General features: G+C 37.3%; 4 protein-coding genes across 5 annotated transcripts; 2 read left to right on the forward strand and 2 right to left on the reverse strand.

The window, feature by feature from the left end:
- The first annotated feature begins 1,937 nt into the window (after nt 1-1,937).
- On the forward strand, nt 1,938-5,446 carry LOC131303228 (transcription initiation factor TFIID subunit 14b). Of its 2 annotated transcripts, none has more exons than XM_058329994.1 (6): nt 1,938-2,118; nt 2,938-3,026; nt 3,130-3,351; nt 3,433-3,617; nt 3,699-3,830; nt 5,024-5,446. In XM_058329994.1, exons 1-6 carry the CDS (start codon nt 2,023-2,025, stop codon nt 5,065-5,067), a joined length of 768 nt encoding a protein of 255 aa, XP_058185977.1. In that variant the 5' UTR covers nt 1,938-2,022; the 3' UTR covers nt 5,068-5,446. The 2 variants fall into 2 exon arrangements, with proteins under 2 accessions (XP_058185977.1, XP_058185976.1); XM_058329993.1 differs by having other exon boundaries at nt 3,699-3,820.
- A 3,664-nt stretch (nt 5,447-9,110) lies between these two features.
- On the forward strand, nt 9,111-9,569 carry LOC131304036 (protein SMALL AUXIN UP-REGULATED RNA 12). Its single transcript, XM_058331131.1, has one exon. The coding sequence runs from the start codon at nt 9,196-9,198 to the stop codon at nt 9,514-9,516; it is 321 nt and encodes a 106-aa protein (XP_058187114.1). The 5' UTR covers nt 9,111-9,195; the 3' UTR covers nt 9,517-9,569.
- A 1,610-nt stretch (nt 9,570-11,179) lies between these two features.
- LOC131304121 (zinc finger CCCH domain-containing protein 68-like) lies at nt 11,180-19,136 on the reverse strand. The gene is made up of 4 exons (XM_058331240.1): nt 18,809-19,136; nt 13,696-13,899; nt 13,160-13,284; nt 11,180-13,073 (listed from the first exon to the last, which is right to left on the reverse strand). Exons 1-4 carry the CDS (start codon nt 18,866-18,868, stop codon nt 11,405-11,407), a joined length of 2,058 nt encoding a protein of 685 aa, XP_058187223.1. The 5' UTR covers nt 18,869-19,136; the 3' UTR covers nt 11,180-11,404.
- Nucleotides 19,137-25,168: 6,032 nt separating this feature from the next.
- On the reverse strand, nt 25,169-25,894 carry LOC131304413 (uncharacterized). Its single transcript, XM_058331640.1, has 3 exons — nt 25,799-25,894; nt 25,499-25,698; nt 25,169-25,378 (listed from the first exon to the last, which is right to left on the reverse strand). The coding sequence occupies exons 1-3, from the start codon at nt 25,880-25,882 to the stop codon at nt 25,252-25,254; spliced, it is 411 nt and encodes a 136-aa protein (XP_058187623.1). The 5' UTR covers nt 25,883-25,894; the 3' UTR covers nt 25,169-25,251.
- Nucleotides 25,895-27,906: the final 2,012 nt, after the last annotated feature.

A 27,906-nucleotide genomic window follows, 5' to 3' on the forward strand; every position in this document is an offset into this window, starting at 1 on the left:
GTACCGAAATCGTAAGGACGGCCATGTCGGGCCTTCTCCGGCCACCGGACGGCCAATTCGAGCTGTCCAAAAATTCTAAAAAAAAAAACGAGGAGGCAGCATCCGAGGTGTGTAGGGTGCCTGATCCAAGTACTCGTTTTCGTGTGTATATGCGTATCCGGTAGCCAGAGACGGCCGGATGTAACCGTTCCTGCGATTTCGATATCGAGCCCGTCGGTACCAATAGTGGTACTCCACAAAATACCGTGTATGCGGGTATCGAATCAGAAATGCATGTGTAGTAATAATTTGATCCTCGGTATGAATAAATTACCCAATGTTGTGGGCCATAGGCTCCCAAGTCAATTCAGATGGTGTTGATGATCCTCTTGGTGCAGGATTTGATATTTTAGAGCACCTCCACCCATTACTCAAATTTGAGTAAAAATATGAGTAAGAGTATATCTGCTCATTACTTAAATCTTAATTCAAACTCAAATTTAACTAAAAATCACCCAAAACCCTCCTCCACTCTTACCCAAACCCATACCTTAACCTATACCTTACTCAAATTTGATTAGACTCAAACCTTTACTCAAAATTTTTATGGCAAATTTCACACTTTTAAATTTACAATATTACCATTAATGAAGTTTTTACTCAAATTTATTCATATTTGTGATTGGGTTTGAGGTTACCCATTGCAACACACAATACCAAATGAAACTTCTACTCATATTTTTACTCAAATTTGAGTGAAAATTTGAGTAAGGGATAAAGATGCTCTAAAAGTTTCATTCAGGATTGTGTGTTCTAGTGGATAAACTCATACCCAAGCACAAGTATGCACAAATTTGAGTCTAACCAATTTGAGTCTAATTTGGTATAGGTTTGGATAAAGAGTGGATGAGGGGTTTTGATAATTTTTACTCAAATTTGAGTTTGAGTCAAAATTTTAATGAGGAGTGGAGATGCTCTTACATCCACCTTTTATTGGGAAAAAAATAATTGTTTTATAGCTGTCTTCGATTCTATGTCTCGTCGTATTTTTACATGTTTTCTACGTGGACTTGTGAGTTTATGAAATTCATATAATGCACCTAACACCAATTTAATCCCTCCCTACCCTTTCTCTTTCTTTTTTTGCCAAAAGTAAAGCCTGGTTCCAATAATACTTTTAGGACTTTTTGAATTTTGTTCTTATTTGAATTTTTTTCGTGTTTGTTAGTTTTACGCCTCACTTTTTTATTTTTCTGATTCGTCAATAAAAACAAAACCAAAAAAATAGAAAAAGTTGTTAATGTAACGGGGTCTAAGGCTCTGTTTGTTTTGATGTAAAATGTTTTACAATGTATAAAATATTTTTTTAGAAAATAAACTTCAAACTTTTATTTCTGATGTTTGGTTGGCACGTGAAAAATATTTTTAAAAATCGACAAAATAATATAGAGAGAGATGAGGGACTTAAACGGTGGAGAGATTTGAGAATATTGGAATTGAACGTGGGTTAGGAATGACGATTGAGGAAATTGAGCAGTGAGAATTGCAGATGAAAGCAATAGATTCATTTTGAAAAATAACTTACGGAAGATTTAATGGTAAATCATTTTCATTAAATTAATGAAAAATGTTTTACATGTAAAATATTTTTCTCATTTTTTACACAACCAAACATCAGAAAATAGATAAAATATTTTACCGAAAAATATTTTACGTGAAAACAAACGGAGCCTTAAGCTTGAGACGTATAAATAATCTGGATTTTTGGTTGAGCACCAATTGAACATGGGTCGGGCATAACACCAGCAATTACCGTTTTTTTTTTGACGGCAGTTTCCTGGTGGTGCAACATTGAGAACGTTTCCAGAGTTACAGAACCAAATTGAAAAAAAAGAAAGTTTTGGGTGCAATTCGAGAAAAAAATGAAACATTCATGAACGAGGCAAAGTGAAATTTACCATTCATTGTTTTCCGGCACCCATACCCGCCAACTTCTAAGGAAACTGAGAAACCCTTGAACAAACCAAAACCCCGTTTCGCAAAATGCTCCAAAACGAGGACGAAGCAGATGGAGGTGGGTTTGTTCCTACACCAAAGCGAGAAGAGATTCAAGGTTCGTCTGAAGATTACGATAAGAAGGTAATCTTCTAAACAACCCTTCCATGATTGTGTACGCTTACTGGAGGAGTCATCAGAAGTCCAATGTGCAATGTTTCAGCAATGATTTTGTGTTCACTCGTTTCGTGGGGGTTTGTGTAACTTTTTTTTTTAAAAAGGAAACAGGAAAGTGTCCAAAATGGGTCAAATACTGATTTGGTAGAATTCCATTATTTGGTCTTACCGTGCACGTTTGTCTGTTTAGGTAATTGGAACCCATAATGTTGGAAAATATTCAATTGGGTGAGGTTTGATTTGGATGATTTCGGGTATTTGAGCTTATCTTGCAGACTTGCACGTTTTTTTGTTTGGGTAATTATAGACCCATTGACCCATTGTATTATGTACTAGCCACGTGTTCATCTCAATATTTATTAGCTGGTTGCTCTCGAGTTCACCGCAGATTCCGAGTGCTTGAGTTGTATGCGTAATATATTTTCTTGGGACGTTGTTTCAACAATTATTGTATCAAGTTTCTCTAAAGCATGAATTTCTTGAAAAGTAGGCACTTGAAAAGTTGCCATGTGACCATTTTTCTGGGTAAGTTTAATGGAATTTTGTAGAACCAAAGAGCGAAAGATGTTATATTTGTGAGTCGAAACTTGATAGCATACCTATTAACCACCTATTGGTTTGCCTTGCCTTTACTGCCTGGACTACCGCTTGCCTCAAGGACATTATTTAGCTGTGTTGCGATTAGGAAATTTTAGAATAAAGATCATTGGTTTTTTTTCTACTTGTGCACATTGAAGTTTTGAGGCGACCATCGTATGTAACTGGTTAATTTTGGGTTTTGCATAGAGTTCAAACAAGAGGCTGAAAGATGTTGAAATTAGTGTTCCAATAGTGTACGGAACGATGGCATTTTGGCTCGGTAAAAAGGCCAGTGAGTAAGTAAGATTGTATTTTGATTGTTTTCCCATTACATTTAAATGTGTCTTCACTGTCCTGCATGTTTTGGTTGAATTCAATTGAATGGTTCCCTATCAATAGGTCTCAGTCACATAAATGGATGGTTTATGTGCGTGGGGCGACGAACAAGGATCTGAGTGCAGTGATTAAAAGAGTTGTATTCCAACTACACCCCAGCTTTACTAATCCAATGAGAGTGGTTGAATCTCCTCCATTCGAGTTATCAGAATGTGGTTGGGGTGAATTTGAAATTGCCATCTCCATCTTTTTCCACAGTGATGCTTATGACAAGCAGTTGACCTTGTGAGTAATTGCGTTGTTAAAATAAGAGTCTTGCTTTATTTGGTAGCTACATTATATCAATGGTGTGATAAATTTTAACAGGTTTCACCATTTGAAGCTGTATGCTGAAGAGGAATTTTGTCCTCTGTCAACAAAGAAACCTGTTATTGTGGAATCTTATGATGAGATTGTTTTTCCTGACCCCTCAGAGGCGTTCTTTGCTCGTGTACAGAATCATCCAGCTGTAATTATGCCTAGGCTTCCGGCTACTTTTGCCCTGCCCCTTGGTAAAAGTCCTTGGTTTGTCATGCTATATGCTCTATCTTTATTAGAATTTCTTTGTGCTTAGATTTGAGGTTCTTTTGCAGTACCAATTGAGCATGAGGATGAGGAGAAGAAAGGCAATACTACAGACCATTTGCTTAGTCAGTGGTTCATAAATTTCTCAGATACGGATGAGCTAGTAAAACTGGCAGCAGCTCGTCAGCAGGTTAGAACCAGTTAGTTACTTTTCTCTACTTTGCCCTCTTCCTTCTTTTTTAGTTTGGCGATGACTATTCAGATTTGAGGTGAGCTCAAGCCTCAATGTGCTTATATTACACGTAAAACCAATTGTGCATGGCTAGTCTATTTCCCTTTTATCAAAGGATATGAAGTCTCACATCTGGAGGTAACCTATTTTTGTGATTAGGGCGTGGGAGAGGGATGTCACACTATTGAATTCACACTTAAACTCAATATGTTCACTGCTCTTACACACACAAACCCTGGAATCCCGTCTTGACACATACTTATGTATAGGAGTTTCAAAACAGTTGCCTTTGCAACTCATTACACACCTCTTATACTGGTGGCAATAAACCCACAGAAAAGACAACAATTTAAACAACATCCCCCCACTCTTAATTCTACTATCCACCTACTTTAACAACCCAATTAAGATTTCATTTTGCAACAATTTTGTCTAACTTATTTGCGTGCAGCTCATATTGTTGAACTTGAACCCATTTAGAACCCACTGATTTAGATGGAATATTGAGGAGTTGAGTTTAAAGTCCCTACGACACCCCCATGTTGCTTTGTTAGTTTATTCAATGTGATATGTTTTGGTGTGTAGCATCTGTTGATTCTTCATAGTATCTCTTCCTTGGATTTGTTCTTTTGTTTCATTTTTCCCCTTGTCTTTTCCATGACAAATTCACACCAAAGTGTTTCCCCAAACATTCTCTCTAAAAAACATGGCTAAGTTTTGGAGAAGCTACATAGTCCAGTTTCTTTTGTATTTGTTGTTTTCCCTTTATCTGTAGGGAAAATGACGGCCAAGGACGTGTTTGATAATTAATACCCTCCAAGGACATTTTCAGCATTAACAAATGTACTCAAATGTTCTCAGCATGTCCTTGGCGGGTATTAATTATCAAAACACGTCCTGGGCCGTCATTTTCCCTTATCTGTACTGTTCTGTGGTGCAATGTAGGTTAGGCAGGATGTTAATGTCTTCACAGATGGTCTCCGTATTTTTTTTGTTCACGTGGTTGCATTTTGTGCTGTATTATTTGTGCTGAAGTCGAGATTTATAGACAGTCTTTGATTTCTGTAAACCCTTGGGATGGAATTTTCTGACGACTGGACAGTCTTTGATTTCTGTAAACCCTTGGGACGGAATTTTCTGACGACATCTGCCATGTCCCAGGTGCAATCTCGTATTGTTATGCTGAGAAGACAAATGATGACTGATGGGGTGCCTCATCCACTGGAACCAGCATGTGTTTCGTGAATAGACATGGTTATGCCTGACTTTTTGGAGTTTCCTCGTCAGTGGAAATGTAAAGAATTACCCAACAAGGATAGTGGATTATTGACTTCTAGAATACTTAGCCTAGCGTGCCTTCTTTCTCCCCTCTCTTTGTCTTCTGCTTTTATCTAACTCCTCGCTATCCTGGATTGAGGGGGACCTTTTTTGTTTCTTTCTTCTGTCACGGCCAAATGACTGAAGTTTGTAACTAACGATTACCAATGTGGCATTTGAGTGACCGGAACAATTGTTTTTATCCGTACGTTGTCCTCTATAATTGTCTGGTAAAGAAAAATTGAAAACTTGCAGCAAGTTCCGTTTTCATCTCGTTGTGAGCATTTCTTCGAAAAGGAAACCTGAGGCGACGGTGAATGGTGATTTTTTCGGGCTAATTTATTGATTAGTATTTGTATCCCCGTGTGGGGAGTTAACACTGGGCTATATTCAGAGAAGCTTTAAGTTTCGGCTTTGTTGAACTTTTTCCTTGAAAACCTGAAATGATAGCAATACCGCTGGTGACATTAGCATGGAAACAAACATGGCAGCCTTTCCGGTTATAGTTCGTTGTTGAAGTAGTAGCTCAACTTCATCTGATATCTTTTTCTTCGTAACTTAGCGTATTCATTAAGAGTGTGGCAAATCTATGTAGCCTTGTCATTAAGGAACAGAACTCGTAAATAATGCAGGGAGAAGTAACCTTTGGCTGAAGGAATGGTATGGTAATTGTAAATAGCTTTGAAATGTGATTTTGTTATGCTGCCTGTTTCTATATACGTGTTCAATTTTCTTCAGTTATGCAAGAAATCTATTTTTTGTTCCATTTTCTATATACGTGTTCAACACATTCTTTTTTGACACTGTAGGAAGTCCTTTTCATTCTTTAGGATGGTGCATATATATGCGTTCAAACAATGATGGGGCCATCAGTTTGGTTCATGCGGGGTATAAGTGTGACATTCTCGTCGGTTCAAGGTCATATGGCGTCTCTCATATAGTCGTGTCATTTTATCTCTGATCATCGGAGGTATAAACAAGTTATCCTCTCATTTTTTAGGGGTCCATTTTCAGTCGAGGCTTCTGGTTTGTATCCTTATCCTACGTCCCTTCTTTTACCTCCGAGGTCCGAGCAAAACAAACGATACTTCTAAATGTATTGTGAGAAACTATAATCCATGCTCCTCTTTTAAATGTATTGTGAGAAACTATAATCCATGCTCTTCTTTTTATAACACCAATTTCTTTTCTTTTTGCAAGTGTTACTACTGGAACAGACTCCGGAGTTCTTTATTTTATTTTATTTTGGTCAGGCCAAGAGGAAAAAAAAGGTTTGGTTTTGCTAAGAGGGCAAGTTAATTAGGATTGAAAAGAAAGAAGAGGCTTTCAAACACCCCCTATATACTATACTTGTGGCTCAATGTATATCAATATTATTGGGTGGACGAACATTAATTTTTTTCACATATGAGAGGCCATATATATATACTGCTACAAATTTCTATCTACCTATATCACAGAATAGTAGTATCAAATAAATTACCGTACATATTTTCAATCAATGTTACGAAGATTAAGGCTCCGTTTGGTTGGATGTAAAATGTTTTACAATGGAAAATATTTTTTTTACATGAAAAAAGAAAATTTATAATTATTTTTTGGTGTTTGGTTGAATTCAAAATTTATTTTCACAAATCAATAACTCGTCTACTTGTCCTACTATAGCATTGGGTACTTGGAGGAAAGGCAAGTAGAGAGATGAAAGAACATTTTTGCCCTGGCTTGGTGCACGTGGATAGAGGGAGAGTCTTCATTTTGAGAGAGAGAGAGAGAGAGAGAGAGAGAGAGAGAGAGAGAGAATCCTCCATTGCAAAGTTTTTGCAAATGTGTTCACGTGGCCACGCAATAGTGGAATAGAATTTTTCACTGGGGCACAACTAGTCCAGCAGAGATGATCGGGTAAAATAACTTACGGGGCTTTTGGCGGTTAATTGTTTTACACCCAAAGTTGTAAAAGATTTTCCCAAAAAATTCATTTTTCGGAATTTTCAATAACCAAACATAGGAAACCATGTAAAATATTTTTGTTTTACATCCAATCAAACGGAGCCATAGTTATGTATAATTATAAATGAATTCAATCTTGTGCATGCATCATATTCATATCAAAAGGTAAAATTTTGAATCTAGTTTTAATTTTTTTTTAACGACCCACACTAGCTGTGCTTCCTAACCCTTAGCCTTAATCATATGGCTTAAAAGGTTAATCTCGAGTTATGCAGTACCGGCTCACGAATATTTATATATACCATTCAATACTTTCACAAATTCCTAATGTGGGACTTCACGTTTTTATAGATGCATACAATCTTACGAGGACAGATTAAGAAAATTTTGAGAAAATTTCTTTTATATCCCTTCGACTTTGCCCAAAAATTCATTTTAGTCCTTCACCTTTCAATTTTGGCATAAAAATACTTCGACTTTCCAATTTTTTTCAATGTCATCCTTTAAGGGATATATACATATATGCACGAAAATATAGTGTTTGAATCAAGCACCACATACACATCGGATGCCATTGATTCCCACGTACGCCTCCTCGTTTTTTTTTTTTATAGAATTTTTGGACGGCTCGGATCGGACATCCGGTGGCCGAAGACAGCTCGGTGCGGCCTTCGGTCCCTATAGCAAGACTCAAAGAAAATGGATTGGATGACATTGAAAACAATTGGAAAGTCGAAGTATTTTTATGCCGAAATTGAAAGGTAAAGGACCAAAATGAATTTTTGGTCAAAGTTGAAGGGATATAAAAGAAATTTTCCAGAAAATTTTCAAAAAATATATAAATTCTTCAATGTGTGGGTGTCAGATTATTAACAAGACATTGGGCAGATGAACCTATTCACGATCTTTTAAAAAAAGCTACTACAATTTTAAACAAATTTTAAAACTTGATAGGATTATCGCCAGGACTCATTTGCACCTCGTCATGGTTACGTAGCCAACATTCCACCTTAGTGAGGCGACCATGTATATACTTAACGAAATGAAAGATTGACTACAATTATCTGGCACATTAAATCTGACATGACACTTTTTTATTGGGCCTCCTTTATTAAAACAAAAATAGAGGAGTAAAGACTATCAATATAACAAAAAAAAATGAAAAAAAATCTTGTGGTGGTGGGCCTGTATAATCTGGAATAAGTTTTTTTTTTTATTCAGTAGAATAACAACATTTTAAAAAAAAAATTGTTTGGTTAGGATAGCATCATCAACCAAACGGAGTACTAGACTAGGGTTTGGAATAAGATGTAGACAGTTCAAAGAATTTGGGTCTCTTTTATCCTTTTGAAGTAGCTGCACCTACTTTCAATGCAAAATGTGGAAACATGCATGGAATATCGATCATCATCCGATGCTTAATTAATTTATGCAAATTAATATACGGAATTGATTCATTTAGGAGGTACGATCCAAACATGTAGGCCCTGTTTGGACGTCTCTTGTCTTGGAATTCATACAGTCTGCAATCTGTTTTTGTGTGTGTGTGTGTATTGTTTTCCTTCACAAGTTTGTTCTAACTTCTAATGGCAAAAAAATTAATCTTATGTGTTATGCATTTTCAAGGTGCACATGACCTATATGTTTGCTGTGAGATGAAATTTTTGGTAGGTTACGTAAGGTAAATGTACCTTGAAAGTGTATGGTACGACTCATAGCTAATTTTGGAGGATGCTATGGCCGGTACAACTCATAGGCTGTAATTTTCTTAGTGCACACGAGATTTATATTAAGTTTTGGAGGATGCTATGGTACACGACTCATAGGCTATAATTGAATCAATCTTGTGGTCTCGATTGTTGGTTGTCGAGATGAGATCCGAGCCGTCGGATCGTGATGTGCGCAGCACGATTTTGTACTACGCACACTACTGCACAGCACGATCCCCCAATTCCTAATTTTCTCCCATAAATATGTACGTACCTCTACCCCTTCAAACCACCACCACCCTCTCTCTCTCTCTCTCTCTCTCTCTCTCATAGACCAAGTCGTCTTCGTGTATATCCAACATGGCTCTCAAGAAACTCAACAAAACTCCTTCGACAGCATCCCTGAAACAAATCATCAAAAGATCATTGTCAAGCTTTGGGAGGAAGTATGAAGAAAATTATGGACTTCCTGAGGATGTACCTGAGGGTCATTTCGCTGTATATGTGGGAGAAAACAGAAGCAGATATATTGTTCCAATTTCATGGCTGGGTTACCCTCAGTTTCAGAGTCTATTACTAAGTGCCGAGGAGGAGTTTGGGTTCTGTCAAGATATGGGTCTTGCTATTCCTTGTGTGGAAGAATCTTTTCTCTCTCTAACATCCTTCATCAGATCACTGTAATTGGAAAGTTAATTCAAACTGGTCATTTTACATTCTCAATTTCTTTCATAAATAAAAAATTAAGCACGTGGCAGTTGATGTAGTCTAAAGAATCATTTTAATGTACAAATGTAATGTAATGAATGAGGAAGCAAAAACCTTATGATATAATAATTAATAAGTATACGTTTCGATAAATAATATATGCCTACTAAGCCGGCTCCCGGGGTTAAAATTCTGGTTTGCCACTAGTTCAGTACTAGAACAATTTTGCAAAAAATTAGCTCGATCGACGATCGGATATCATTAAGTGCCTGATCGGAATACTTATAACTTGCCAATACGGTTCTAATGAATTTGATTCAGTGTTTCGAATCTATTCTTGTTAAGGTAAAAATGTTTTGATTTGGCATTTAATGATATCCAATCGAGCTAATTTTATTCAGAGTTATTCTACTTAACGAGCTCTACGAAGTGAACGTTTTCGATTATCAGAGTAAGACCGGAGTGGGCCTCACTCTACCGGGACAGCAGGTGCTAACCCTCGAGGGACAACAGAGTCCCTGAGTCCCAACGAATGCGCTGATAGCTTAGCCCATCTCGGGGCTGAACAAGAGGAATATCTCGCGGTGGCGACTGGCGAGGAGCCCCCCTTCAGCCAGATTCTTCGTCTGTGATTTTGGAATAGTGGACGATGATTCATCATTTTGTAGTATGCCGATAATAATTCTTTTTTTCTTTTTTTTGTACCAATGTGCTCGGTTTTTCCCACTTTAGATGTAGAGAATTGAGGAGTCTAGCAATCTCAATGTAAGGTGGACCGAATTCCTTGCATCAAATGGCTGGACGGAATTCCCATACCTCTTCCTCTTTGATATCTTTTCAGTTAGATCTGGCGGCCGCCGCAGCAAGTTTGGAGATTGATTCTGACGGGCAAATCGACTAATCTAATGAAACCGACACTGACGAGTTTGGAGTTTTCTCTGTTGTTTTGTTATTCTCCTCCCTTTTGTGGAGTTTCTTCCTCCTTTATGGAACTTTTCTCTGGGGTTGCCTTCATTTCTATTGGTTTGAGCTACCAATTTATTGGGGGTTCTACCTCCTCTTCCTTGACTGGCATTTGAATTGTATTTTAAGATCGGCTTGCAGTATGCGCCGGTATTTTTTTTTTTTGCTGATTGCAGTATGTGCTGTTTGAGTTCGTACATTTTAGCCTAAAATGCTCATGTCTAGGTGGAGGTGGTTATAGTTCTTTCCATACAAATACAATTGCGATGAAATCGCTTTGTAAGTGTCGTTTGGCTTGATAATGAAATTTCCAATGTTCAAAAAAAAAATAGATTGACAATTCTCAAGATCCAGGGAGTGTCGTTACAAAAGCAAAGGCCAATAATATTTATCAAAATCAAATTGGCTTCGTGCTTAGACATACAAGTCATTTTCACATATCTAATCCAAGCAGGATTCGATTTACCAGTTCGAAGAAATAGACACCCCATCCAGAATTAGCTCTTGTTTTTAGATTTTCTGGGTCCCTCATTGGCCCCTCAAGTTCTCATGTTCTTCAGCTCAGTTAAGCTGTTCAGAGCTTCTCAGAACTGCTATTTTCATATCATGAATAACTTCAATCATCGTTACCAGTGTTCATAACTTTAATTGGTAGCTATTAGTACCGACTTTAAGATTTTAGAAGGCGCAGAAAAGAATTGCTCAGATCTCTTCAAAAATTGCAAAATTCTAGGGCCAATCTGATGCATCAGGAAACAACTCTGCACATAGGTGAAAACCCCCTGTAAAATCTATGTAGCACAGCATAAAATCTGTGAAAATTTCTTCATGCTTTGCAAATGTGAAAAAAGTAGTGTCAAAACTGTGGCAAAGGTGAAAGAGATGTGTCGAAGGCTCTCTGTCAGTGAAAGTTACTTGTTTGGAGAACCCCTTGTGTCCTTCCAATGTTCTCCCCGCCGAGTTTCAGCCTCTTCGCATGTGGGATCTCCAACCCACTGCCAGGCTGCAATTTTCTAGGCATATCATGCCGGTAAAGGCAATTAGAGCCATTTCGGCATCCCTTTGGGCTATTAAAATAGATGCACGGTTTCTGAAGAACGTGAGACTTTGGTTTCAGTTCAATAGGTATAAGACTTGGTGCCCGTTTCATGTCATGAAAGTGAACATCAAATTTTCCGGATTGTGAGAGAGAAAAATCCTGAGTTTCATGAATATCTCCATGTAGTCTGATCAGGCTCTTCATGTAATTGATGTCCTTTACTGGAGGGGCAGCAGAAATGGCTGAGAATACGGATACTGGAGCACTATCCAGTGAGAATGCCTTCGCCAGGGAACTGGCTTGCGCCACACATGGCAATGTACTCAAGTTTGGCCTTGCGTGATCTGGTGAGAGTCCCTTGAACTGTAATCCAGTGTCCCCTGTCTTCGATAACAGGCGTAAATTCTTACTTGCGCTAGACATCAAATCCATGTTCGACAATGGCATTGATCTAGAAATGGGTTCGTTGCCTATGCGATCGAGTATTCCATATCCATCGCTCATCCTTTTGATCTTTACATCCTCTTGTGTTAAGTTGGGAAGAGAAAAAGGCGGTGGTGTCTGTAACTTCCCCAAATAAAATGGTGCACTTCCTGCATCATTGGGCACTCCCCGCTCGTGAATCAATTTCTTAACCACTGGAACAGATTTTGGGCTGGGAAAAGCAACCCTGGATGTCATTGGGTATGATCCCGAAACAGAGGCCGCAACTGCTGTAACGGCGGGTGCTATGTGTTCCTGAATCAATTTATCCATCAATGGATCAGGTTTTGGACTGGATGGCTTTGACCCAGAAAGAGGTACAGAAATTCCGTTGTCAATGGGTGCTCCGTACTTCTGAACCAGTTTTTCAATCACTGGATCAGGATTTAGCCAGGGTACTGCCACTGATGGTGTCAGATTTGGAGCTCCTATATTGGCAGCTGCTCCAAGTTCATTATCCAACTTTTTAATTACTGGATCATGCCTTAGGGAAGATGCGGCAACTGAGAATGTAACAACATTTGATCCAGAAATGGATGTACTTCCTGTATCTGTAAGTATCCCATCTTTATTAATCATTTCAGCAACTAGACTTGGTATTGACCCATAGACAGGTTCAGTTTTGGCATTGTCAGGAGCAGGTTGCTCACTAACCAGTATCTCAATCATTTTTGGGTCGCTGAGAACTTTTATGAGCAAGTCAGTGTCAATTATGCTTCCCTGTTCTTTGCTCTTCAGGATTGCAGTTATTGCAGCTACAACAGCAACACCTACATCGGCTTGAAAACCTGGTAGCACCTCAGGTACAGGTTTTTCATTGGCAGATGACTTTACATAGGGTTGAGGATCACTTTGTGGTGCATCAGGGTTCATGGATAACAAACTTTGGGGAAGGGCTGGTGATTGTGCTTCAAAGGAAGAATTTTGTAGTGGTGCCATGTCAGACAGAAGATCTACTGCCTCTTCTTCTTCGATGGGAGTGATCGAGATGATAGGGATGCGGCTATCATCAAGTTGGTATTCTTGCGAGTCCAACGGAAGGGAGGGACTAAATGGAAGATGGGGAAATATAGGTAACTTAGTGTACAGCAAGACAAGGAACCTAATGTACATAGACTCGAGAAAGAGATTTACCTGTGAGGAATGTCAGACATACGAGGATAAACTGCTTCAAGCACTCTCATTTCCCTATGCTTTTGAGTTTCTGCCTCTTCGCTCTCTTCTCCAGCAACCACATGCCAATTATAACTCAATCCCAACTGCTTAATTAAGGGAGCAGAAAACCATTTAGGACAAGATTTCTGAGCAGAAACAAAATAGGAATACTCATATTTCGTCTCCCTCCGTCCTATATTCTTATTAGTCCCTTTGGGGAATTCCAACTTTTTAAGGAGGTTTGTCAGACATTAGTGGCAGCATTACCGCTTCATTTTTATTTTCAAATACATTTATAGCTATTCGTAAGGGATAGTTTTGGCAAACCCAACATCTCATACTTACTTTTCAAAGGAATCTCAAAATCTCATACCTACTTTCAAAGAGAATATACAATTAGGGACATCCCAAAACAAAGATACACCAGTAATATGGGACAGAGGGAGAAGTATCTTTTGCAGCATGTCTACTAGGTTCCAATACGGGCAGCCCGGAACTGTTTGATATTTACTTACTTTAGGGGGGCATTTCCATTTAATCTGAGCTATGTCAGACGGTTTTTCTTGTGGTGGATCCGTAGAACATCCCCCTTCAAACCTGGAGTGATGGTTGACAGAGTGATCATTTTTCAAACATGATGCCCATGTCTTTGCTCGCAGACAATCTTGAGCTTGCAGACTAACCTTTGAAGGACAATCCTTGGATAGAAAGAACTTTACCTGTTTAATCACCAGAATTTATCTTAAGCTACTTGGGATTAAACATCACATGCCAGGTGAATCAAATTTCTAAGCCACATCAGGAAAAGAAAGAAAAGAACACCGACAAACAATCCAAAAGCCAAAATTAAAGCTGATCAAATGATGCAAAAACATAACCAGCCACGAATCCATAAATGCTATGCTCTCGTCATTCATATAAGAGACGAGGAAATTTTATTTGCATATGTCACTGTGTAAAGAAATAAAATTAATAACTCCCACATAAATGCTAAAGATCATTTTTACCGTCACTTAAAAAAAACATGTTCTTGCCAATTTGCAACACCTTTGGGTAGATAAAGCTGAAGCAGTTCTTAGATAAAAGCTCATATGTTACAACTTCAAACTTTGTTTGAGATATAATGCACAAACTTAAGGCGGGCATTATACGCAAACCGGGCTATAGTCTGTGTAAGAACCATACCAGGAAGTTTCTCCTGCAGGTTAAGGCAATTTCAACTATAGCCTATATGACAAACAATAATTGTCCAAATGAAAAGATGAGGAAGGATCAGAACGCATCAGCATCAAACTTAAAACATTCAGGGCAACCATCAATTATAACATGCATAATAGTCAGCAGATCTTCCAAAGAAATTCCAAGCCGTACAACACCTTAATAAAAGCACACTGTAAGAAGTATAACTAAAGTGTGGGAGCTCCCTTCATACAGCAGAAACTATAACTCAGCGAAGGCACAATACCACTAAAACCAACATACATAATCTGCAGGAAAAAGTCTATAAGAGTTGCATTTCATTTGGCTAAAAACCGAAACAAAATTCCATTAAAAAACCTTTCTTTTGACTTTTCCAAATCTATTATGTATTTTTTTTCCCCTTAGCTGCTTCAAGGCTAAGTTTAGGGCCTGCAACAAACCACAGCAGTAATATACTGATATCAGGCTAAGAACATGATGAGTTACATCTTACTTCAATCACCAATAGAGAACAAAACCATAGCAGTATGAGTTGTGATATTGTTGAGAATGGCCAAAGGAAACTACAGTGAAAGACATGAGAATATTCATTCACTTTCCTCTGACTCATTGCAAAAGTTGAAACAATAGGAAATGCGTTGAGAACAAATAGGAATAAGTAGCCACAGATTCAAGTAGGCTGCATGCTTAAACTGATCAAAGACAAGCTGTAAAGCTGTAAATATATTACTTCTATTGCCAGTCTGAACCTGGTCAGATAGATTCAAACTTTCTATAGTACGAGATCAACTACATGGATGGCAGAAAGAAAAAAAAAACTAGTAAATGTAGACAATAGCATAACAGTAACTCCAGAGATAAACAGATTCTTAGTTTGAAATGTCATGGAAGTATACAGCCACATGGACATCTATCGAAATTATCATGAAGTATAAAATTGGATTGATACTAACGTGAATATGCACAATATTATTTGATTGTTTAATGTTTCAAACCGTAGTTGTTATGCCTTTTTGTTTGATCAGCAAAAAACATAATAAGTAATGCAGCATTAGAATTAACTTTTTCTTACAAGCAACTATATACCATTCCAAAACATTAACAGATTTTTAATCCTCTATCCAATGACATAAACGAAAGATACATTCTCAAAAAAGTAGGATCATCCTTTTTATATATTTAAGAACCCTAGCTTGTTTTCCATTTTGCAAAACACATAGGTAATCCATCAAGCCATACCTTTTTATAGCAATTTAGGAGAGAAACAAGACACGACGAGGATAAGTGAACTATTAGCCCTATCTCTTTTCTTTTTCTATATATATATTTTTTTGACATGGGAACCATATAATAAATACTATCAGAAATTGGGTAAGGCCTCATTCAGTTTGGTTTGGAAATAGTGGTATATCCCAACACGTAATTTCCTCTCACATGACTTGTCCAATGACTATGATAACTTGATACCGACAGAAGGTGAAGTTCTACTATAAATTTGCATAGGTTTTAGGCATCGAACCTCTTGTGCATATTCTATCAATATTATGCTTTTAAACCTTGACATTGAGGATATATAAAATACTTAATCACGAGAACAGGACCATTAGATGGTTGAAGATGTCCCTGAACCAAATAACGAAGCAAATCAGTATATTTGTCCATTAGATCCTTGACATTAGAAATTGTATTCCACGATAAGCTCAATAGAGGTGAATGCTGTCAACTTCACTGCAGTACCTAATTGGGGACTTACATTTCCCTGTTTGAGACTCTTTTAATACAATACTCAGCACAGTTGATGCTGGTTTGTCAATGTTTCAATCTTTGAAAGGTCAAAGCAATTGTGACTAAACTGCAGGCTTACCTTCAAGTTATTCTACTGGATCTCTGTGCATAAGGTTTCCCGAGTTCATACAGCTTTTATCCATTAAAATTTTAAGAGGCCAAGACCAAGTAGGAATCAAGTTTTACCAAGTACCTTTCAATTCATTACGAAGACTTTTAGGCAACTTTAGTGGTTGTGTTTGGTTGAGAGTTTAGTTTAGTTTAGTTTTGGTAGTGGGTGGAGAGAGAAATAGAGTAATGATTGAAGATAGGGGTAATGATTGGAGAGAGATAGAGAGAGATGTGAAAGTAATAATTAGAAAAATAGGGTAATGATTGGAGAAAGAAGTAGGGTAATGATTGGAAAACAAAACTAAAATGGCAAACGAACAAAGTGACCGTTACGCTCTTTTTGGTTCTATGTGATCCAGTTCTACATGAATACTAAGTAGTAATGCATAAAAAACACAAGGAGTGATCCTTAGCTACTATTCTTCTCTAATTCTCCACAAGTAGATGTTCTATAGAATCAATCCATCACCAATTTCATACACAACATCAACACTAAGATGTCATAAACTCAACCAAACACTCCGAAATAACATAAAGCTTATATCCAACACATTTAACGTCATCAATCATATCCTTTCTAACTTGCTTTCCTTACAAATATTCCATTGGAGGCATCAGAACTAACCTTTCTTATGCCCTTTTAGGAACCACTAGGGCCACTACTAGTGCACATGTAAACATAATAACATTGAAGCACCTCTCTTACAAAAAAAGAAGAAGCGCCTCTCCAATAAACTATAAGTCTATTTAGATGGTATGTGATTATTAAAATAGAGGCGTTCATAGTTTTCTCATGACGACGTCAACTTCTGGAAATGTAACAAGTATTTGCCAGTAAAATGAGATGAAGGATAGTATCATGTAGACATTTGACATTAAACAAAAATGTTTTTGTTGACAATGGGCTATATTTTGGTTTCACACAAGCAAAATTAGTGCAAACTGTAGCTTACTTTTCAGTTTACAATCCTTGATCGTTTGCTACAGATAGCAAGCTTGATAGGCGGCAAAGCCGTCAGCTCTAGAATTCCTTCAACACTACTTATGACACATCAATTTGAACTTTGAAGCCCTGTCATTCTGAAGCAAAATCAAGTTCTCTTTGTGTTCTTGAAATATCTCGTGTTATGGTAATTCTTTGCATTCATTCTTTGCTTTTCTAATAAGGATTTCTTTTTCCAATTCCTAATGGTAAACCTCTTCATAGCGTTGTTTGATTTTATTCCAGAATCTTAAGAAGGTTGTAAAATTAAACTCTTGTGAACATTACAGCAACTTAAGATGTGCACATTAATGGTATATAATTATTTTGATCACATTGTGGATGATCAAGTTAAGAGGACATAATTAGAGGCGGAGCCAAGATTTTCGAACAATGGAGAAAATACTGAACTAATCTGGTCTCTTTTCTATTTGCTAACTACAAAATCAATGTGTATTAACAATTAAAAAAAACACTAGTGATTACGTTTTGGGTGAAGGTTAATGTGCAAAAAAGGTAAAATATCAATGAAAAGTGCATGAAACATTGAAATCTGTCAATGTGTAATGACCTTCGAAAAACATGTTTGTATAATCCATTCCTATTGAACATAGTAAGAAATTTGTAGAGTTAAAATGAGATAACACTATAATTTAGCAAAACTGCTACATTTGTTGGGTCAAATTCTCAACATGGAGCGAAATTTCAATTAATCAATGAAGACATTCAAAAGTCAGTAGGGTCAAGCGACCCCCACTCCACCTCTTCTCCCTCTGCCTGTGGACATAATGGACAATGAATGTTGGACTACTTTGAATCAGCAACCTCGCTCGGTAGTCGGTTCTATGTAGTAAATGGGCAGAGACTACGAGTGAAAAAGACCCTGAGCACGGTACCTTGTCATTCAATTCAAGAAATATGCTAAAAGGAAGCAGCATTTTTTGTTAACTCTTCGATATTCCAATGTCCACTCTGTTTAAACTTGGGAATTTACAGCAATCTTGTGTGAGTTTTCCACAGTTCAATATTGTAACCGACTTTTGCCCTCATCTTTAGTTGGTTCTGTGATTAAGTATTCTTAACTTTAACAAGATTGATTTACAACCACACACAAGACACCTAAATTTTAATCCACAAAACTGATCATTGATAAAAAGAAACTCTCCTCCCTTACCGAACAAAATCACCATATCAGAAGAACATTACAAACCTATTGCAGCAACAATATTACATCTTTGTCGTATTTGATTGTCGAACAGTGTCCCATGACATGAACTCACTAATAAAAACCATAAGGCGAACAAAATATCCCCAAGTTCAAAGAAACAAAAACCATAGAGAGAGGCCATAAAAACAACTAGTACTAATTACTGTAATAATTTACTCAAACCATAAAGAAAACACTAGTGATCGGTAAACATTTCCCCAAGTTGAGACAGAATAACCTCGCCGTGAACAAATCAAAATCAAGAAACCACGGCCAAAGGACATGATTCGTCTCCAATAATCTACACTACAGAACGTTCGGTTGAAGGTAATGTGGGCGTTACCTGACAGAGCTTAGCACCCGAAGCCCACGAAACCCTTTTCGAGTTCTTCAATCGCTTCATGCTTTGATTAAACACATTAATACAGGAGTATAACTTTTCTGCTTCAGTTTGTTCGGGAAACACGATTTAAGGTCGATTCAGAGATTTCAAATACCACCTAATTACAACGATATTAGTCTCTCAGTGATATGAATTGGTTTTTTTTTTTTCCCCCAGATTGAGATATTGAAACCCCAATAAGATTGGCGCAGGCTCTCAGGAAACCCTAGAAGAAGCCTCCATTGCTCCAGATTGAGATATATTAGTAGGAGTAGTACTGTGCAGTGTTTGTTTGTTTGTTTGCTATGACAGATGAGCCTTTTTCTTTCGGTGTTTCTTTACTTGTACGGAGTGCTATTCTATTATACAGTATTTAAAGAGTTTTAGCGCGTAGTGAGGGAATTAGGCATCGTCCCAAAAACCTTTTAGAAAAAAATAAGCAGTTTATTTTATATTTTTAAATTAAAAAATAAATTAAATAAAAAATAATTTTTTTTATTTTTTTTGCACCATGTAAAAGATCTTGATGAGATCTATCAAATAAGATCCATATTGATAGAAAAATTATTTGCATAAACATATTATTTTTGAACTTGAAATTACCTTTTTAAAAAATAAGTACTTATTTATGGTTCTGGAACGGAGCCTTACTAGTATTGTTAGTGGAAATTGATTTTCGTGCTTTCTTTTTATAAAAAAACAGACTGTAAATAAGAAAAAAAATGTGTGTGAATAGCTTGGCATGGATCTAACGAGTTCAAATATTGGTTGTTTAGCTTGAGTTCAAAGTAAACGAGTTGATAATGAATCAAAATCGAGTAACTTGTTTCTTAGTAGTATTGCATAAATGTATCGAGTCTAGTTTAATTTGAGCAAATAATTATCAAGTTTTAGAATGTGATCTCCTTTGTTTGCTTAATTGACGTGTTATGGACGTTCGAAACACAACGTTAGGGTAATGCTTTTCACAATTTCATTTTTTAATGATGGCATTACATTTTTGTCCTTTAGTAAAACTTTCGTGTGTAATTTTTTCATTAAAAAGACAAAAAATGAAGTGCATTTTTTCGTCCTTTTTTTTTCTTTTTTTGGCTATTAGCCTGTTTCACTCTTCGTTGAGAGGAAAATTGTGTGTGCTTTTAGAAAAAGTCACGTGATAAATCATAAGACATATTTGAGTAAGAAGATTAGCTTTTAGTCGCCCAAAAAAAAACAAAATAACTAGCTTAAAAGTAATCGACTCACATTGTTATAATTTAACTGGACTTAGGATTGGTGTTGTGCACAATACCATCCCCATTTTGAATTTAACTGTGTTAGCTTATTTCTTAGTATTTTCACAAGTTTTCAAGATCTCCAATTAATCTAGAACTACCATTGAATCCCATCTAGAAACACAAATAGTGACAATATCAAATTGTTATTAAGTGTATGTGCCCCACACAAAGATGCGATTGTTGAGGATGTTTTGCACCACACAGCCTTATCTCAAACTCCTATTGAGGTGTGCCATAACCGATTTGCAATTTTTGGAGGTAACTTCAAAAATTCCCATTTTTCTATTGGACTCAGGGTGGCCTATGGATTTGGTAATATAATGTCACTGCCTACGATCATTCTAAAAATGGACTTCTAAGTGTGATGTAAAATTTCATAAATAACTTAATTAAAACTATCTCTGACACTAATCAATCTATAATATATACAAATGTAGTTAGGCTCGAAAGTCTCCATTTTGTATTTTAGTTTTTTTCAAGATTTAGAGAGAGGGGTATGGAGAGCAAAGGGAGAAGGTGGGGTAGCGGGTGGAGAGAAAGAGAGACGAGGGGGAGTTGATAGCATGGAGAGAGTGAAATTATTGAGTATTCTTTGCAGGGCCGGGCCAATGTATTTGGGAATCCAGATCAAATCGTTAAGTGGAGCCCTATGACGTAATTAAATAATAAATAGTTTGTTTATACATAAAAAAAATTTAGTCCACATTGAATAATGAACTTGCTCTAGTTTAATGGTTTTGCTATGTTTCTTCTCCAAGACCTAGGTTTGATACTTGACAACATTATCACCAAGGCATAACTTTTTGACAAAAATGTACACTCAGTTGACAACATTTTTCACCAAGGCATCACTTTTTGACAAAATGCAAACTAAAAAAATATGCTGGGGGAGAAATCAAACTGAGCCACACAATTAATGTAGACTAAAGGTTTGTTGTCCACTAAACCAAATACAATAGTTGCACTAATATTGTGAAATATACTAGTGTTTGTTCGGGCCTAAGACACATGCTAACTAGTGGCTCAAACAATAAATTAATTCATTAGTGTGTAGTATGTGATCCTCTTCTTAGTGACACGAAAGAAAATTACTCGTGCTTACGGCACTCCCCAACTAAACTTTTAAGCTAACTATAAATAACTATCAATTTGCATATAGGGTTTTGGAATTAGAAGATCATTGGCATTTGTGTAATTACTACAAATAATGTGGGTACTTACATTACATTTGAAAACTTCGTTTGCGCAATTACTACAAAGAATGTAGACACTTACATTACATTTGCAAAGTTCCTTATCAACTATTGGGTCAAATGAATCTCAGCTCTTCTTTCAGCTTATGTTTGTGATATAATATAATAATATAATATATATACTAGTGCTTGTCCGTGCCTACGGCACTACGCATCGCGATTGGAATTAGTGTATTGTATTTGTTCCACTTCCTAGTGGCGCGAAAGAGAACCACTTGAGAGATATAACTCAACAAATCGATCATAACTATAACTAAACCAACCCCTCTACCAATTTAGTCCCCGACTAATACAATTCAACTACCTACGGATAAATTGAAATCGTATGCCTTGTTGTAAAAAGAAAGAAATTACATGACTGAATAAAATATTACACCATTTTAAGAAAGAACAAATGTTAATTTCACATTTAAGACACTGGCATAATTGCATGTTTTTACACATCAGTTACACAAAGAAGCCAACCTAAATTCATAACATACGGCTCAACCAATGGTAAATTTAGCTGTGGAATTGGAGAAATGGAAGGTTCATATCCTTGGGCCTTGGCAAACGCATATAGAAATCACCTTAAGGAGAGAATCATTGTAGAGCTACAGTTTTCAAACACGCATTACCATGGAGGTCAAAACCTGAAAACAAAAGACCAAAAAATTATAAGAAAGAAAACCCACCAAACCACCACATAAGCAACCCACCGAAATAAATAGAGGGGGGTTTGATCAAATAATAAAAATCCCATTCGAGCACTGACCTGAGATGGTCGCTAGCGGCATGTCCCCCGCCGTGTCACTCATATGAATAATATACACATGGCGTGTCCCCTGTCGTGTCTGTGTCCCCATTTTTTTAGATTATAATTTCCGTGTCCCCGTGTCTATGTCCGTGTCCATATCTGTATCTGTCACGCCCTGCCCCGCAAACGACACCCAAAATGGGCCCGAGTCGGCGCGGCCACGTGGCATTCCACACAAAAGACCACACCATACTCTACAACCAATCAGAATACAACTTAGCGGAAGACTTCTCACATAAAATAGAAATGAGTCAACGCCAAAAACTCAACTCACAAGTCATAATGAATATCCCTCTCTTCAATTAATTACAAAACATGTAGGTTAGCTTCTAGACAAATCAGCTACACAACAATCTAACCAAAGACATCACCCAACACGAGTCTCAGCACTCTCCAAGGCGTTGACCAGTAGTGGACCCACGCTAAGCCACCTGCTGTCTGGCAATCCAAAAAGGACAACCAGAGTGTGTGAGACATAGAAGTGCTCGATAAGATATCACAATACCCGAAGGAATATCAATAAGAATATTCACCACCAACATAACTGCAATACCCATATGAGTATATTAGTTATAATCACCACATCCGCCAAACATAGCAATATTATCAAATAAACAACCACATAACAATAACTGAATTAATGACAGCATGAATGTAAATCACACAAGCATGCAGTGACACGTCTGCCACATTCCCATGTACCCAAGGCATTGTGTCCCGCAAACCATGCTCCCAACCTCCGTTAATTAGACGGAATGGCATACGACATGGCGTGACTCACTCCACAATCCTTCCGCGGGTACAATCAACATACAACAAGCATGCATACCATTAGCTAAGACAACATATAGCATGATATACAAGTTTCCACCACATATATCCATATCAATAGCTAAACCTCGATTAGCATGATATCATTGATATATAATCACCTCCACCGCATTATTTACATATCGATAATCATATTGAAAGCTAAAACACCATTAGCAAGATATATACATACCACCATAGCAATATCTTATTGAGAAGAATCATATCAGACACACTCACCTTCGCTTCGACTGGAGTATGCCAAACTTACGGTTTCGACACCTCCCACTTGACCAATTCGCTACCTAATCACAAGCTAACCATATTAGCATACGACTCCATTGAAATGCTCAAACAAATATATGATAACACCTCATAACATTTTACCAAGCTAACACATGCCAAAAAGTTAACCAAGTCACCAAACATCCCTAAGGCATTCAAACGAATGTTTAATATCGAGTTGTAAAGCTAACTAGGTATTAAACAATACCCAACAAATACAAACATGTCCATCTCAAAGACCTATATGTGTACCAAAGCATACATAAAGTTAGAGTAGCACTTAATCTCCAAAATCTATATGGAAACTTATAACCATTTCACCATATTTTGACCATAACTTCTTTTAGGATTAGAATTGGGTTATGAAACCTCCACCATTAGAAAGTACGTTTTGAGTACATCAATTTCGATATATAATTTGCCCAAAAAGGAGTTCGGATGAAAAAGATATGATCGTTCGAAGTTTCACAACAGTTGCTGAAAAGTTACCCGAGAGGTACAGGTACCACAAAAACTCAGTACGGGTACCCACTCAAAATCGACCCAAATGTTTCAATTCTGATCTGCCGGTACAGGTACCACCAAAAAGTGGTACGGGTACCGACTGGGTTTTTCAGCGAAAATTCAGTTTGTTCATCCTCCGATTCCCAACCTTTTCTCCACTCAAATCTCATCTAAAACCCACTAAAACTTCACAAAACCATGCTCAAACTCGTACATAACAAAGAGCTACTCAAGAACATCAAAACCCACGAATCAAATCAAGTTCTAAACACCAAATTCAAGGGATTTAAGACTAGGTTCTTAATTTCTCCAAGAACTCCAACCCACATCCAAATTAACCCAAGCCCATCTATTCTAGGCACGATTTCAACCCCCAAACATATGAACTCAACAAATTAAATATGAAATCAAACACAAGAAAACATGAATTACCATGTTAGGACTTCAATTCTAAGAAAGAATGATCATCCACAAGCAAATCCCCTTCTCTTCTCTTCTTTTCTTCTCTTCTTCTCCTTCTCCTCTTCTTTCTCCCAGCGTCTCTCTCTCTCTCTCTCTCCACGAAAAATATTAGGAAAAGGGGGAGGAATGAGATATTTAAGAAATATCTCCTTTTGAAAAATTATGTGGTGTAACCACACCACCCATCCACTTATGCAACCGACCAATAGCATTTAGTTAAATTCCCATCAAATAATAATTAACCTTGTAAACACATAATTCAATTAAAATATGAGTTTAAAATATTAAATATCCGGGACGGGTATTACAGTATCCGTGTTCGTGCATCATAGTATCCTATTAACGTAGGTGGCTTGATCATTTCAGTCAAGTAATTCATGTGAACTTCCACCAAGAAAAATATGATGCCGCAATACTACAAAGGTAAAAAAAAACATGCACGTCCCTTAATTGTTCATCCAATCTCTACAACTCATCAAGCAAAGTTTTCCATGATACCGCCCCTTCATGCCCACTGCAGTATGATAGCTAGAAGTCTACATTTCAGGTTCATCCATGGCTATGCTCAGCATAGCTACAGATTCTTCGATATGAGGTATTGAATGTTGGCATGCCTGGGGTTCATGATAACATAGCATACTATCCACAGTTATTGGAGTTCTTGTGCTAGCAGAATAGTTCCTCAAATTTGGTGTTTTAGGAAGCACCACAACTGATGATGACTCAAAGGCATGTGAAACCATTGCTCGCTTTGGTGAATTTGTAGGAATTTCTATAGATGTAGAAGTCATGCCACCTTCTAGGCATGCACGTTGGCGACGACTTGGTGTTAAAGACGAAAAGGATGTGGGCCACCTCGGTTGAATGCATTCTCTTGCTCTCTCTGAATGCTCTCTCTCGTTCATGTCGTAAGCATTGGGCCTTTGATCTAATATTATCATTAGGTGCCTACACGGTGGATGAAATAACGTCACATTTTATCGAGTAAGATGTCTCTAAAAGTTCAAAAATTTTAAATCAAATTTGGTATTTTAGGAAGCAGCACAACTGATGATGTGGGCCGCCTCGGTTGAATGCATTCTCCCGCTCTCTCTCGTTCACGTCGTAAGCATTGGGCCTTTGATCTAACATTATCATTAGGTGCCTGCACGGTGGATGAAATAACTTTAGATTTTTAAATAGAGTTAAGAGTCTTTAGACAATAAAAATATTGGTCCCACAAAAAAGAGAATAAAAACTTGAAGGAATGTGTACAAAATCATACCACTTTAGGGGCAGCATTTTCTTTACCGCCACAAATTGCCTTTTCCTAAAGAAAAGAATAAGATTAATAGTATTCCATAATATATGTACTAACAAACATCCAGATGTAATTAATAGGCATACTCCATGCATGCCAATCTGATTCAATTCTCGCTCATCACGTATCATTACGCCAACATTCTTTTCTTGAAGAAACCTAACCTATACAATAGAAAATGAAGAACAATGATCAATAGAAAATGAAAAATGAAGAATAGTGATCAATAGACAATGAAAAATGAAGAGTTAAAGTTTATCTTACAGTTTTCTCCAAATCACCATCCAGCATAGATTTTTTTCCCTTGGCTACACAGATGGCCTTCCCTTTCCCTTTAGAAAGTTCCATTGCTCCTGGAACACAAAGCGACAGTTAGGATAAAAAGTTGGAAAAAAACAAACTTATAGAGATGGGAATATAATGTTTGCCGATTGACAAAATTAATTTTAGACCATATTGGAGTGTTATTGGAGAAAGAGCAGAGGTCAAAAGCAGAGAAATAAAGAAAGTTCAAAAAAGCGTACCACTCGCTAAGCAAGCTTCCAATCTTGGTGATGATGAAAGTATTAGAGGGCGATTATACTCTCGCCCATATCCCATACAATTACCTGGATAGAGAAAAAATGAATTAACATCAAGAACGATTGCATAGCAGTAATGCGAAACCAAAGTGAACGATTGCATAAGCCGGGCACAACGCTTCTAATCTTAGAGCCCCACCAAAAGATGAGGAAAAAACTAATTTCCCACCGTGATCGAGTGTTTGTCCGTGAGTCTCAAAACTAATTTTCTACCCTCAGTGCCAACGTTGGGAAAGATGGTTATGAAAAAGCCGGGTACAAAAAGGTCACCCAACAGTTCTTCTATTAAAATGCGGGACTCCCCTTCCCGATTGAATTTCGATGATCCAAGCCGCTTAAAGTGATCAGAACGTGATTTTAAAAGTCTCTGTGAGAAATCAGCAAAAAAAATGATCGGGAAGAGCTTCATTCGAGCAGTTTTCATTGAACGGTTCAAAAAAAACTGCTCAGATGAAGCCCTTCCCGGTCATTTTTTTTGCTGATTTCTCGCGAGTACCCTTAAAATCACGTTATGCACATATTGAGCGGCTCGGATCATCGAAATTCAATCGGGAAGGGGGAGTCCCGCACCGTAAGAAAGTGCGGAATCCCTCATGTGAACCGTGGTGTGTGTGTGTGTGTATATATACTAGGGTTTACCCGTGCCTGAAGACCCGATGCAATGTGAGATCTAATTAGTGGTAATTGTGCAATTAATATTGTTTGAAAAAGAGAGGGAGAACCATAGAATTTATGGAACAAATCAATGGTTATGATTTATAGAGAGATAAGATTTAAAAATCATTCTCCCTTATTATGTGTGTGTGTATATATATACACACTCCTAATAAGGCCGCTCTTTTTGGGCCCAAGCTCAGGCTTGTTGGACCTTACCCAAGAAACGACTTGATTCTTAGGGCACCCCAATAATTATTAGGTGTTTTATTGTATACTAGTGTTTGCCCGTGCCTACGGCACTACGCACTCCGATAGTGTCGTAGGCACGGACATTTTTGTTTTTTCATGCCAACACCAGAAGCTGAGCAGCGGGTAAAAAGAATCGATGGCATTTTTGTAATAAATTTGTAAAAGTGTGGGTGTTTTCTTAAGAGAGTTGAAGAGCAAACATCAGCCATTGGATAAAATGAATCTCAACCCTTGGATCAACTTGTCTGGTGTAGAGGCCCACACCCTTATGTTTTATTAGGTATATATATCAAAGTTGTCAATACCGTACCGGCCAGCGTACCGTTTTCACTACTGGAATGGTACGTACCGGTACCGGGCTGTATCCCGGTACCGTTCCGGATTTACCGCAATTAATATTTTATATATATATTTAATATATATCTACCATATTTTAAGTATAAACATAAATAAAATGTAAAAAAAAAAAAAAAAAGAGGGTAATTTTGTACCGGCCGGAACACCGGAATATGTCCGGAACAGGCCGGTATTGTCCGGTACACCCGGTATTGGCCGGAACAGGCCGGTATTTCAACCGGAACGGAACATGACTTTTTGCGTTCCGTTTACGCACCGGTACGATACGTACCGGCCGGTACGGAACGGATTTGACAACTTTGATATATATATATATTTCAAATATAAATTAATTTTATCTGCGGTTAAAATTTTTAAAATTCATAAGAGGAGATATCAGTCTTTATTGTGAAAATGAAAATAACATTTCGGTTCCAATTTGTATGGTTTGACCAATCTATTCGGAAAACCATAATTAGCATTTGTACCCGTTTGACAAAAAAAACGAAAAAAATACTACATAGCAAACGAAAAACATACATAAATGCT

The sequence above is a fragment of the Rhododendron vialii genome, chromosome 10a, assembly GCF_030253575.1.
Source record: "Rhododendron vialii isolate Sample 1 chromosome 10a, ASM3025357v1".
NCBI classification, from domain to species: Eukaryota; Viridiplantae; Streptophyta; class Magnoliopsida; order Ericales; family Ericaceae; genus Rhododendron; species Rhododendron vialii.